At 32.3% G+C, this 15,064-nt stretch overlaps 1 protein-coding gene across 5 annotated transcripts in view; it reads left to right on the top strand.

Moving 5' to 3' along the window:
• Window positions 1-15,064, top strand: part of LOC148311063 (dual 3',5'-cyclic-AMP and -GMP phosphodiesterase 11-like) — a 412,361-nt gene that overhangs the window by 287,738 nt on the left and 109,559 nt on the right. For all 5 annotated transcript variants that reach the window (XM_088257333.1, XM_088257337.1, XM_088257336.1 and 2 more), the window contains one exon: window positions 7,205-7,373. In XM_088257333.1, coding sequence (XP_088113459.1) covers window positions 7,205-7,373 — 169 coding nt within the window. The remainder of the gene's footprint in view (window positions 1-7,204; window positions 7,374-15,064) is intronic.

The following is a 15,064-nucleotide window of genomic DNA, read 5'->3' as shown; positions in this document are numbered from 1 at the left end:
CATTTATTTCTTTTAAATATGCTTCTTGTGCCTATTTATTATACCTGTCTATTGTTTTTATATTTTGCCATGTATTAGTATTAGTTTTGGTTATTTAAAAAAAATCTTTTTTGTAACATTGTTATTTGTGTTCCACTCTTGTTAACCGTAATCCCATATCCCAAAATGAGAAAAAGAAATTAATTATCGGGAATATTATATGTATATCGCTCACTCCTTTCAAGAACGTCATAAATAAAAAAAAGTTGATTTTTCAGGAGGACGTTTTTAAAGTTTAAAAATATGATACAATACTTTAAAAATAAATATCAAACCACTTACCCAACTTTTTACTGTGCAACAGATCTTTTTAGGTAGAACCTGAAGGTTTTTTCTCCATTTGAAAAATATTTGGAATATTTAAAAAAAAATAAACAAAACCTTTTCTTCAAAATGCAAAAACAACACTTTCTGCCCTGTAGCGGGTAAATATGTACTAAGTTAAAAATATGCCTCTTTTGCTGGGATATAGTACATTTTCTGGGCATTCCGAAAACACGCACAACTGAAAATTGACGATTTTTGATTTATGACGTTCTTGAAAGGAGTGAGCGATATATGATTTATGTATGTAATATGTTTCGAAATAAATAAAAAAAAAAATAAGTTGTAGTAAATACATATCACCGGGAGGGGAAGGTTAAAATAATGTTTACGGTGCGATATGGAGTATAAGTTTTACAAAACATCGGGTCTTTTACGAGGCAAGAACCACGCACATCAACGACGGAAAGGTAATAACTTGGAAGATAATACCCCGAATATAGGATTCGTGAGTCTAATAAAAGTTAAGCGGAATCATGATCGATCAGAGCTTTGACGATAAAATGTTTTACTAATTGCCAAACTAAGACGTTTTTGTTGACGTGGCCTTGGCGAACAAAACGCTCACTTCTTTCAACAACGTCATATATCAAAAATCGTCAATTTTCAGTTGTGCTAGTTTTCGGAATGCCCGAAAAATGTACTATATCCCAGCAAAAGCGTCATATTTAAAACTTAATATTTACCCGCTACAGGGCAGAAAGTGTTGAAGAAAAAGTATTGTTTTTTAATTTACTTTATATTTTTCAAACGGAGAAAATACATTCAGGTTTTACCTAAAATGATCTGTTGCTGATCTGTTTTACCTAAGAAATCAATAAGTGGCTTGATTTTTATTTTTAATACATTTTATTATATTTTTAAACATTAAAAACGATCTCCTGAAAAATCTTTTTTTTTTTAATGTGACGTTGTTGAAAGAAGTGAGCAAAAAGCTCTCGCCGATAATAATACAGTTGATTATATTTCCTAATTACGTTTGTATTTTTTTTTTGTTTACTTAAATTAAATACATTTATTTAAAAGAAAAATTATTAACGTATTTAAAATATTTTGTTACAGAGATCCACCAAGCCACCTTGTGTGTCTTGTCATTGGAGTTCTTTTTACATGCGTTTTTCGTCAAAACGAATATTAGCAAATTTTCAATCTAGTATTTACATATTAAATATCACCCTGAACTGGTACCTGAAGCGCAAGGCTGATCTCCTTTCCTCCGTGTATTTAACGATCGAGACAATAAAATTTCCATACAGTGCAGTGCCCTATGCACCAGTGGGTGCGGATAAGGGTAAAATGACTATACATGCATACATTTACATGTATATTTATATATTTGGGTTAATCGACTGCTGCTCTTGACAATAAGACCATAAAACTAAAAATCTATTATCGAAAATTTCATAAAACTACAAAAAATATCATATATTTTTATAATTTTTTTGTAGTTATGAAATTTTCGACTCAATTTTAGGCTCAAGCGGTAGCGGTATTACTTACATACATATGTGGATATCCCTACTGGTGACAATATAACAACACGTTTGTGCCTGTAAATATAACTATGTTGGAAATAAACGACACAAAGATATTCCTCTCTGCTACAAAACAAGCAAAAAAGTCATGTTAACCGATAATCTAGATTCCAATCCACGTCAGCGACATATCGCTTGTTAGACTCTGAAACACGGGTGGCCAACCCGCGGCCCGCGACGTCCTTACATGCGACCCGCGGTCATGTATGAAGAATATATTTTTAAACCATCGATATATTTGTGATACACGGTTTGATACATCAACAAAATTTATGCCCTCAAGTTTAATCTATGAGCCAAGTCATGCATGTTGTTGAAAAACAGTGAACATTATCCGTTCGTACGCTCTTCAGCATCGCTAATTTAAGACAATCTCAAAAAATCTCGGAAACCAGTAAAGATGTGCAACTCAAACTGTTGAAATAGATTTAGAAACGAAGACCAACTGAAATCTCGAACCGAGTGGTCATTAAAAATTGGTTTTATTTCAAATAAAATTGTTGATATTGTTTGATTTTTGTGTCCCAATTAATAATATCGATTTTTAAAATTTTTCTTAATATTTATTGAGAAAGAGAGAGGAAACCCTTATCCGCACCCCAATGGTGCATAGGGCACTGCGTCATATAAACGCAGTGTTATCTTGCCCGTGATACTCCTAGATACTCGTATATCATTAATCTTATAAAAAAGAGGCGTTTCCCAGTATATAAAATAATCCGGTTAGAATATTGCATACATCCAAATAAAAGGGTCTCTGCTAAATAAAAAGCTTTCTCAATCTAACATAGATGGCTCTAGTGAATTCTCATGTATATTGTCATAAGATTCATCGTATATGTAAGAGTTCCAAAAATCGAGTAGTGTGGTTGTCAATCATAGGTGAATGTTGCACTGTGTAATTTTTCCTTTTTAAAACCTTATCCATCCGCACCCTGATGGTGCATAGGGCACTGCGTCATATAAACGCAGTGTTATCTTGATCATTACATTACACATGAAGGAAAGATGATCAGCCCTCCGCTTCAGGTACCAGACCAGGGTAATATTGAATAAATATTACAGTGAAAAAAATCACTTATATTTATTTGACCCCCCCTTGGAATCGAACCTGGGACCTCCAGAACGGTAGACGAGCGTGTTGACCATTACACTACGGAGGTGTACTAAATGTATATAACTAGACAAATACATTTTTTGTTGGTTCAATACGTGTTTTCTTCTATCATCTGGTTGTAGTAATGTTTTTTTTCTTCACATTTACCCTGATAATACTTTTTGATTACCTTTGCATTCAAATTATCATAAAAAAATTAATAAGTATGAAATTCATTGTAAAAAAATATATTTTAAATTATTATGTCTGTATGCGGCCCTTGGGAAAATTTAAGGTCATCGTTGCGGCCCGGGGTGCAATTTAGATTGGCCAGGCCTGCTATAAAAATTCACAATGTGCCAAGAATCGCGGAACGTGACGCTGATAATGTGGCTCGCAGTCGATAGCCGAAATAACAAGAAACAAAATTTGAATATTGTATCACCGGAAAAATTTTAATATTTTTGATGTTGATCTTAACAAATAAACATTTTTCATATTATTTTTTGACATCTCATCAAGGATGAAGAAGAATATGGAACTTTACACACGTGTAACATTCACCAATTCTACCCATTATTGACAACCACACTACTCAAATTCTTGGAAGTTCTATATATATGAACCAATTTAGAAACCTTGTTCTTGAATCACTAGAACTGTTTTAAACTCATACAAGGATATGTAGTTAGAAGGAAATGAGAATGTGATTTTTTTTCATTGTATTTGAAAGAAATGGGTTAAATTGGCCATTTAAACTCTATATACAACGAGGGGTAAGCGATAAAAACTTCAACAAAGTTTACGAAAACTAACATAAACTTTTTTATATAATTTATTAAACGAAATATTTTATTATTTACTATAATATTTTAAAGCTTTCCACTTCCTTTCTGTTTTACCCTACAAATAATATTATATAGGGTGGTGCAATAAGTATTGACTTATAGATTTTTAAAAAAAAAGTTTATGGATATGGTTAGCACATTTGACTATTGTAATAGAGATCCCGGGTTGGATTCCCAGGAGGGTTAGAATGAGCATGTGTTTTTCCACTCTAATATTGACTTGATATTATCCTGGATTGGTACCTGATGTGCAGGACTAATCACCTTACCTTCAAATATTAACTGTCAAGATAACACTTCAATTATATGATGACTTCGACATGTATGTGGAGATATTTATAAAAATCTTGATTTTAATATAATATCTCCTATTTGGATCAAAAACAAATTAGCAAAAAATAAAATTTTTTGATTCGGCATTCACTTTGTGGTAACATCTTTCCATTGTTAATTTAATTTTTACTTATTTAATACCACTATTTCTTAAAATCTATTTTGACACGTGTTTCGATGCATTCCGCATTATTTTCAAATACTGAACGGTGTTTGAAAATAATGCGGAATGCATCGAAATACGTGTTTCAATACATAAAAAAAATAGTCGAATTTAACAAGTAAAATTTTAATTAAATATGCAAAAAAATCTTGCATTTTGGCATCCCAATGTAGATAAAAAAGAATATGGAAGTCTGGGTATTTACAGTAGATAAAACTCATCATACGCTGGTGATCACTTTATTACACGTGTAACATTCACCATGATTGACAATCACAGTACTCAAAATATAATTCACACTTCTTTTCACGTGTGAGTTCTTGGCAGCATCTATGAATGATTTTAGTTATCATTTTATTTGTTTGACACCCTTATTTTCACATTTAAAAACCGTCAACACCCATTTCGCCACCCTATATAGTTATACCATTAACTTTTGTTTCTTTATCCTTAACTTCGTTATATTTTCTGCGATTATTGTTATAAAATTTTATTAATACAACATCTCGAACGACGTCGTAAAATTCTTCTAAATTGGGTCATAAATGCGTAATTTATGTTCACATATCTATACGCTAATGCAACTTGGAACGGGATCAAGTCCCAGTTCCAATACAGAAATTTGTGCCAGGAATTAATACTGGTTCTATTGTTTTACTTGGAAGCTACATATTTCCGAAAATTTCCAGTTTTTTTTGGATCTTACACTGATTAAATATTTCGTACCGTATTTCGGTAATGTAATGGCACAGGGGTAAATCTGTCAAATTTTGTTCCACAAAACGTCTAAAATAGTGTATTTCATAATCTGGCAAAAGGATACAGCTGTAGTTGCAATACTTATTTAGTTTCTTAAAATATGTACATATAAAAATACATAAAACAAATGAGTTATTTTATTTCACAAGTTTGTTTTTGCTCTCCTGTAAAATTTGGTCTGAGACAGATATACCCCTTTGCCTTTACACTACCGATTTTACGAACTGTGAGATGCAACTTAATTTTTAAGCTGATAAAAATAAACGTAAAATTCTTGGAACCTCAAAATTAAAAGTTAATAGCTTACATAGAAGCTGAAGACTGCGAAGATAAATATACTGGCCAAATTGCGAGAAATCTAAACTTCACATACAAAAATTAATTTAAAAAACCCTCAAACCCCCCCCTCTATTTATTACCCTATCAACCTCCATAAATATAAACACCTAAATATTTTTTGCTTTAATTTTCACCTGTAGATGAAAACATCTGTTAATTTTCGAAACTAGTCGTGTATAATAAAATAAAACTCATTGTGTTTATAACAAGTGTTAAATTTTTTATAAAATTTTAAAAAAAGTTTAGGCTTTGCCTAGTAAGATATATACATAATAAGGAAAGAATCTTACAAACATTTCATGAAGGTTTCCACTAATTAAAATTACTAATTTTAACCACAGGTGTCGCCGGAAAAGTAGCAAACAGAAGGTCAAAATTTATTCACCGAATTTTAAAAAAAATTTCCTATTTTTATAATAGAATTGACCGTGGAAAGAGTGTTAAAGATCTTCAAAGCCATCAGGAAAATTTTAATCACCATAAACATCCATAGAATAGGTCACGACACCGTAGTGATAAAATCGATTTCATTAAAGTATTATTTGAAGTAACTATCCAATTTTAACAGGTTATATCGTATGTTTTAATATAAATGTTCCTTTTTAGGTTTTATGTGTTAGGTGGTCTCTCTGTGAACTAGACGATATCGTTTAAGACGATTAAATGAAAATATATCGATAAATTTAATGGAGTGAAAATAAACCTGCCGATGGAGCAGAATCAAGCACAATATAGATGTGCTCACTCCAATTGCCTTTTTTTCCTTTTCAATACATTATCCAATGAAACTCGTTCTCAAAGTCAATCAATTTTGTTCATCACTTTTAGTTTTGTCTTTTTAATTGGAAATGTTTTTAGTCCCGGAAAAAGAAACATTTCACATTCTACATATCGCTCACTCCTTTCAAGAACGTCATAAATCAAAAAACTTGATTTTTCAGGAGAACGTTTAAAGTTTTTTTGAACGTTTTTTCAGGAGACCGTTAAAGTTTAAAAATATAAATTAAAAATGAATATCAAGCCACTTATTGAACTTTTTACTGTGCATTAGATTTTTTTAGGTAAAACCTGAAGGTTTTTTCTCCATTTGAAAAATATTTAGTATATTTAAAAAAATAATTAAACAATACCTTTTCTTCAAAATGCAAAAACAACATTTTCTGCCCTGTAGCGGGTAAATATTAAGTATAAAATATGCCGCTTTTGCTGGTATATAGAACATTTTCTGGGCATTCCAAAAACACGCACAACTGAAAATTGTCGATTTTTGATTAATGACGTTCTTGAAAGGAGTGAGCGATATTTTATGTGTGTATTATATAGACCAGGAATTGCGCTAACACGTACTATTAATACTGACTGTGAAATGAAGAATTTATTGGCATGGTATTGTTAGACCAGTAACCAATCAATAAATCCTTTCTTTAACCGAAAATTAATAAAAGTATTTGTACCTATATGCCCTTTTAACTATTGTTGTCGCTGCACATGTTAAAACTATTACATAAGTACCTAGAATTGTATAGCTACATAAGGACCGTCAGTCCATTTATCTTCACATTCGTTTAAAAATGCAATAACTAGGTGTAACACGTGAAACAAACTTAGTTGACTCAAAAAATCAGTGTTTGGATTTAACATTTAATTCATAAATTAAAATGGAGTTTTACAAATTAAACGACAAAGTCAATTTGGGAAGGCCCTTCGGGCCAGCAAAGGGAGCCTCTTGTTTTGTAACGCCCTGGTAACGTGTGGTCTCGGTTTCCAGGCCTGCAGGTGCACAGCATCGAGCAGGGGGCGGGCATGCCGCGCGGGCCGGGCGCGGGGCGCCGCGGCACCGCCCCTGCGGCCGCCGGCTGCTGCTACGACGCCGAGTGCGCGCGCACCGAGGCCTGGCTGGACGAGCACCAGGACTTCGTGCACGACTACTTCCTCAGGTGACTACTAACTCACTTTTTTTTAAAGATGGGAATTGCTTTTATTATTTACCTTGCTTATTATGTACATTTTCCGCCTCTGTAACTTAATGGTCAGTACGCTCGGCTACCGTTCTGTCTCAGACCCGAATCCCATGGGTCAAATAAATACAAGTGATTTTTCAGTCTCATTTTTATTCAAATATCACCCTGGACTGGTAACTGAAGCAAAGGGCTAATCACCTTTAAAAATATTGTTACAAAAAATATTACACATTTTTGAAATTAAAAAAAAGGTGAATATTTGTGTTTTTATTATTCACACAAATATTTCAATTTTATACTATTTCTGTGAGCCTAAGTGGCTCATTATTAGAAATAGTTATCAAATAGTGGTAGTGTGGGTTCGAACCGAGAAACTCTGACTTGAGAGTCCGCGTCACTAACCACGGGACCACAACCCGACACATACTATCCAATTATTACAATAAAAATATGTTGCCGAGTATTCCATTGGTTTCCTATATTAAAGGTAATATTCATAAGTAGGCGTGTGTGGCACTGCTGAATTATTTATCATTTCCTCTTCCGGTCGCCTTATTATTAGCGGTCATTAAATGAAATACAAATTCTACCTTCTCAGTTATTCGATTTCTTATTCACAGCCTTAACTTAAAAATAATTGCCTCTTGATTGATATCGGTTGTCGATAATGCCGATTCCATTTCTACTTTCTCAGATATTATACAATAATACGGTTGTGCGATTGAATGTAGACCGTTCGCTCTGCACTCGTACGCAATTATTTTTCAGGGTGCGTCATCATTTCGGAAAACTGCGTGATTAAGTATTTCAAATTCAGTGAAACCTCTATCTATCGTTCGTCAAATAATCGTTTTCCCGGATGTGTCGTTTATTTCTTCTATCCCGAATTCTTTCATACAAAAATTGATCGCATCGATCGTTTCTCTATCACAATTTTACCGTATTCATCGTTTGAAGTACCTACGCTGCAATTTTTAAAATTTTGTTTTTTTTTTAACATTCTTCTCAACTTTGTAATTTTTTTTACATTCGGGGATAATATTCCAACACGACAGATAGAAACTATTGAAAGCTTGTATGACGCAAGGTTGACGGATACAGCAGGAGAGGTTGATATATCGCTCACTCCTTTCAAGAATGTCATAAATCAAAAATCGTCAATTTTCAGTTAAGCACATTTTCGGAATGCCCAGAAAATGTACTATATCCCAGCAAAAGCGGCATGTTTTTAACTTAATATTTATCCGCTACAGGGCAGAAAGTGTTGTTTTTGCATTTTGAAGAGAATGTATTTTTTAAGTATTTTTTTAAATAAACTGTTTATTTCTCAAATGGAGAAAAAACCTTCAGGTTTTACCTAAAAATATCTGTTGCACAGTAAAAAGTTCAATAAGTGGCATGATATTTATTTTTAATACATTGTATTATATTTTTAAACTTTAAAACCGTTCTCCTGAAAAAATTTTTTTTTTATTTATGACGTTCTTGAAAGGAGTAAGCGATATATGAAGAGGATCCGCTGCCTGTACCTTTATTTTCAGAAGCATGCACACTCTTTAAAAGATTAAAAATATTCTTCTACGCACATTCAATAACTGATCCCGAAAACATATTGTTTGCAAAGCCGAAAATATACTGTTGGCTTACGGAATAAAAAACAGTAAAATAACAAATAATTATCAGAGATTATTTAAAATGCTATTATTTAAAATGCGATAAGGAAATAATATTTTAGAATCACTCATCTACGTTAATTATACCGTGTCGCAGTCTTCCACAATTTGAGACCCACACAAGTGTATCAACGATGTTACATTGAAGGCGATACGTTTAAAGAGAATTTCACGTTCAGATTTCCACATACTCCAAACACACCCCTCTTTCATATATTTATATCACTCTCATATTATGTATGGCCATTCGTTCACATTTATCCAAGTCGGTGCATTACCCAAAGTAATCATTTTCCTTTGAAAAACGCTATCGGTATTTTTTGCCCGAGTTACTCGTCGATATAACTTATCTCTGTAAAGGAAAGCCCTCGGAAAATGTATTTGATCAAAAAATGTGTGTTTTTTTCTTATTTCATTTCCTTGGTGTTTTCTCGTCTAGGATAATAAATTGAAAAATATAAAAAAATTGTAAGCAAAACAATTTGGTTAGAGCCATGATCTATGTACATACATATGTATAAAATAAATAAAAGCTCTAAATAAATAAAAGCTCATCTTTAAGATATAAACATGACTTTACAATACCAAAATGCAATACCAAACAATTCCATCAGAACTTCAAATATTTGAGAACTAATTACTTCAACAACCTTCCTACAGACAAAAAAAATTAAAGACTTTAAAAAGCTAAAAAATAAATTTAATGAATTTTTTCAAATGTTAATCTAAGAAAGAAAAAAAAAGAAAAAAATTATTTCAATAAAAATAAATTGTTAATTGTAAAACAAGTGTAAGTCCCTCTCCAAGCACAAGAGCTCAGTCTCTTTTTTGGAGAGAACTTCGTTAAGAACGAAGTTCTTTTCATTTTGAGATTGTTAGAAATGTTTATAAAATTAATTAAAATTGTGAAAACATTGTAACCATATTACATTAATAAAAAAATAATAATAAATAAGTATATAAAAAATACTTTTTGAAAGGTTTTACTTCGATCATCATTGCACAAAAGCAACTTTTTTACATTATTTTAACTAACTAACTAACTAACCATCACGCCGCTTCCCCGCAGGGGTAGGCAGAGAAAATCGAACGCCACACCACTCTGTCTTTGCAAACATTCTTTGCCTCTTCTACATTCATGCATCTCCTCATACATACCCGACGATTATTACGACTCCTGACCCGGCCGCTTTCAAGTATTTGACATACCTGATTGTGCCAAGTTTTCCTCGGTCGTCCTCTGCTTCTTTTTCCAACTACATTCGCCCCATAAATTTGTTTAACCGTTCTTTCTTCACTCATACGCTCCACATGTCCAAACCATCTCAACACACCTTTCTTAATTTTATCGATAATGCTTATCTCAGCCTTACATTCTTTCCTTATTTCATCATTCGAACATCTATCAAACATCGTTTTGCCACACATACGTCTGAGGGATCGCATTTCGACTGCATTCAGTCTGCTTTCATCCTTCTTTTGCCAACTCCATGCTTCGCTTCCATACATAAGGGTTGGAACCAGAACTCCACTGTGTACTGCCAGTTTAGCTTCGGCTGATAGATTTTTATTTGCTAAAACTGATTTTAGTGCATCTTGTCTGATAATAATTAAAATAAAATATTGATACCTTTAATTGATTTTCATAGAACTATTAATATTATTTATTATATAAAACACTGGATTGAACCCAAAATTTCACTTACGGGTTTGTTTCATTACTAAATTGTACGATTTGCATATTAACTACGCGAATTCCTAACTAGCATTATTAACCATTAATTTTTACAATGTAAATTGACTCGAAAAAAAATATTATATGCGCAATAAATTCCTAATACAAATAAACATTCCTATTGTTTCATGAAATTGACATATTTTAGACAAAGCTGTGTAAATAAAAATGCATAGGTACAGTATCGAACAGATTAATTGAAACAAAAATTTTATTTTTGTATTTTCTTAAAAAAAATTGTAAAATCTTTTGTTTATTAGTTATATCACAAATAAATATTTAATATAATCTCATTTGGGCTCAGTCAAAGATTTTACTCTTCTTGGCATCTTTTATATAAGGTTTTGGCACGTGGATGCCATTTTTTCGTCTCGAAACTATACCTGAATTATGGACAAAATGAGCTTTTGCACCGTAGTGCAATCAATTTTGGAGAGCCGATTCTTACAGATTGCCGATAGATTTTTAATTAGGTTTATTCGTTTGAAATTGCCATTACTAGGCGAAACATTTGTCAAAATATTAATTTTTAATGTGTTTTTGTTAATAAATAACTTAGTAGACTCAAAAAATCTGTGTTTGATTTAAAAATTAATACGTAAATTAAAGTATTATCCTTGTTTCTTATAGCAATGTGCTCTAATCACTGTGCTACGGATGTAGACAGTGGTGTGTCTGTGGTTTAAAGTGTTTACATTTTTCCTATCACTATTTGCTGTGAAAAAACCACAATCGTTTTCTGTAAATATTGTGATAATTTCAATATATCATGGTTGAAAAAAAATACTTGTACTTAATTTTATGTTTTAATTAATATTTACATGCAGGGGCGTGCGATCCATGTATGTACTTAAGCAGTGCCTACTCACAAAAAATGTAAATAAAAAAAATTAACAGCAATACGTGAGAACATACGAACCTAGTGTCGCGTTGTCATTGGACGCCTAGGTACATCATATTAAAAGCATGAATAACATAAATATCTTATTTTTGGTGAAGGTCTTGTGGCCTGTTTTTAAGAAGGATCAGCCTCCTGCGATATCGAATCTTAGCTTTCAATCCATCTTTTAGATGACCGCAGAAATATGCTTCTGAAAATATTTCGAGTGTGCCAAAAATTTTGTTTAAATTTTGGAGTTTTCTCGACTTGGATCACTCATTCGACTCACATTAACTAAAATTATTACATACAATACCACACAAAGGACAAATAATGGATAACTTCGACAATTTAGAAATCCAAAAAAACTTAAATTCTTGTAATAATTTAATAAATAATATTTTATTTCAAAATTCTTCACTTTTGCTTTTCATTTTTCCTTTACTCTCAAACTCCAACCCCCCCTCCCCCTAACTTACCCCCCTCCTTACTTATAGAACAGATCATTATTCATGCTTTTAGTTTATATTTAGACCTGAAGATGGAAGTACAGCTTCCGAAACTAGTAAGTTGTAAAAAAATAAGTGTTTTTCTTTTACAACGATAATTCGTAATGAAATAAAACTCAGAAAGTGGTATTTTACAAAGTGGTATTAAATTTTATAACAGTGGTATCATATAAGTGATTTTATTATAATCAATATGTCATTTCACAAAGTTAATGCCGAATCAATGAATTTTTTGTTGTTGTCTTTTTCTGTCTTTAAAAGAATTATTTTTGTATAGATGTCAGACCGTAACAATTTCATTTTTATGACCTGATTGATGGAATGATTATTCCGAAGCCGGTAATCACGAATAAGTGGGTTTTTTAAGTGGTATTACACAAAGTCAACGATGAATGATAAGGAAAGTGTTTAATTAAAAGCGTATTCACAGTCTACATAAATGGAGAGTTCAGTGTACATAAAATATGTAAAATGTGCATCAATATGAAACGGGAAGTCTACCCTGGTAAATGCTACCCCTAGATAATCGGTTTGCGTATGTAATATATACTTTTTCTAGGGGCTCTCCACATGGGAGAGGTCGACACAAGTGTAAGTAGACTATTCTAGCAGTAAAATACAAGTTTTATTATCGAACACGCCGGGTTTCTCGAATAAAACTTCTCCGCTGTCATCGATTTCGGTTTCCAAATTGTCTTTCGCGTCCGTAAATTTCAAATGAGTTTATCGAAAATATTCTTCTTGCGAGAACGAATACCACTCGCGCGTGAATGTGTCACGAATATCGACGTAGACTGTCAACGTATTTTGACATCTCAACATAGATGAAGAAGAATATGAAAGTCTAGGTATTTAAAAGGCCTAAGACGTATCATAGGGCTCTTAGAAAATTTATACCGTTTCCAATTATTGTTCACAAATTATGAATTTTTTTACGCTTACGAGTTATTTATTTAATTCTTTTCAAACATTATGACATAGGAGGAAGAATAATATGGAAGTCTAGGTTTTTACAGCGCTTTCAACCTGCTATACACTGGTTAAAGTGATCACTTCATACACGTTTAACACTCACCATTCCTTTTATTGACACCTTTTTTCACGTGTCGCTCACTCCTTTCAAGAACGTCATAAATCAAAAGACTTGATTTTTCAGGAGAACGTTTTTAAAGTTTAAAAATAAAATACAATGTTTTAAAAATAAATATCAAGCTACTTTTTGAATTATCAAATTTATCCAATTACATAAAATATGTTGACATAACATTTTGAGTGTGTTCGAATCCAAGTTATGAATGTGGGTTTCTTCACTTTAAAGAGTTATCTATTTATTGAAATCTAAACATAGATGAAGAGGAATACGGAGGTCTGGGTATAAACAGGGCTTAGGACCTGTCGTAGACTGGTTTTAGTGGTCACTTTATACACGTGTAACTATATATAGGTGTGTATACAAGAACAACGGAAAGAATCGTAGATAAATTTAAAATAAGAGTCTCTACCAAATGAAAAGTTTACTCAAGTCAACCATAGATTATTCCGAGAACGCACATCGCTCACTCCTTTCAACAACGTCATAAATAAAAAATCGTCAATTTTCTGTTGTGCATGTTTTCGGAATGCCCAAAAAATGTACTATATCCCAGCAAAAGAGGCATATTTTTAACTTAATATTTACCCGCTACAGGGCAGAAAGTGTTATTTTTTTCATTTTGAAGAAAAGGTATTGTTCAATTATTTTTATAAATAAACTAAATATTTTTCAAATGGAGAAAAAACCTTCAGGTTCTACTTAAAAAGATCTGTTGCACAGTAAAAAGTTCAATAAGTGGCTTAATATTTATTTTTAATACATAGTATTATATTTTTAAACTTTAAAAACGTTGTCCTGAAAAATCAAGTTTTTTGATTTATGACGTTCTTGAAAGGAGTGAGCGATATGTGAAACAGATCCAAGACAATTGCGTACGTACAAATTTCAATAATTTGCAATTTGGATGCTCAATAATGGGCAGAATGGTGAACTTAACGCAAGTGTATATAGTGACCACTTTACCCAGCCAAATGGTAATTAGTAAGCCCCGGAATGATCAGACTTTCATCTTCTTTCATGTAAAATAATCTATAAATGTTTCTTATCAAGTTGAAACACTTATAATACAAATAACTTAGCATACTGGGGTGACACTGCTAGACTCCTTTCAGGAAAGCGACCCAACTTTTGATGTGCGACAGTGTGCGTCGACGCCTTTCTCTCTCCAATTTCCCTTAATACTCGATTAAGCTCTATGTGGCATATGAAATAGTTTTCTAACTTGGATTTCTCTTCCACCGTCAAGTTGGGATTCCTCACAATCGTCTGAGGAATGTTCCAGTCATTACCTCCGTTTCAGCTTTGCCTTAGTTTAATTTCAAGGATAATATTGTCGTCAGACTGAATTTTCTGAATTTCCCTATCCTTTTATCTTATTATACAAAGGGAACCCCTACATCGAAGTTTTTTTTTTAATACATTTAATTTTTATTTATATTATTTTTTGACATCTCATCAAAGATGAAGAAGAATATGGAAGTCTGGGCATTTACGGGGCTTACGACTATCATAGGCTGGTTTAAGTGATCACTTTACACACGTGTAACATTCACCAATTCTACCCATTATTGACAACCACACTACTCAAATTCTTGGAAGTTCTATATATATGAACCAATTTAGAAACCTTGTTCATGAATCACTAGAACTTCACTTGAGACATCTATTGGTGAGATGTAAAGAAGCTTTTTACTAAGCAGAAACTCTTATATTAGTATGTGAGATCCGAATCCTGGATTATAATCACACACATGAGAAACGCCAGAAAATATCATTT

The sequence above is a fragment of the Brachycentrus maculatus genome, unplaced genomic scaffold, assembly GCF_059751285.1.
Source record: "Brachycentrus maculatus isolate JH-2025_06_01 unplaced genomic scaffold, ASM5975128v1 h1tg000078l, whole genome shotgun sequence".
NCBI classification, from domain to species: domain Eukaryota; kingdom Metazoa; phylum Arthropoda; class Insecta; order Trichoptera; family Brachycentridae; genus Brachycentrus; species Brachycentrus maculatus.
The sequence above is the reverse complement of the archived record's forward strand: the minus strand, read 5'-3'. Positions and strand labels throughout refer to the sequence as shown.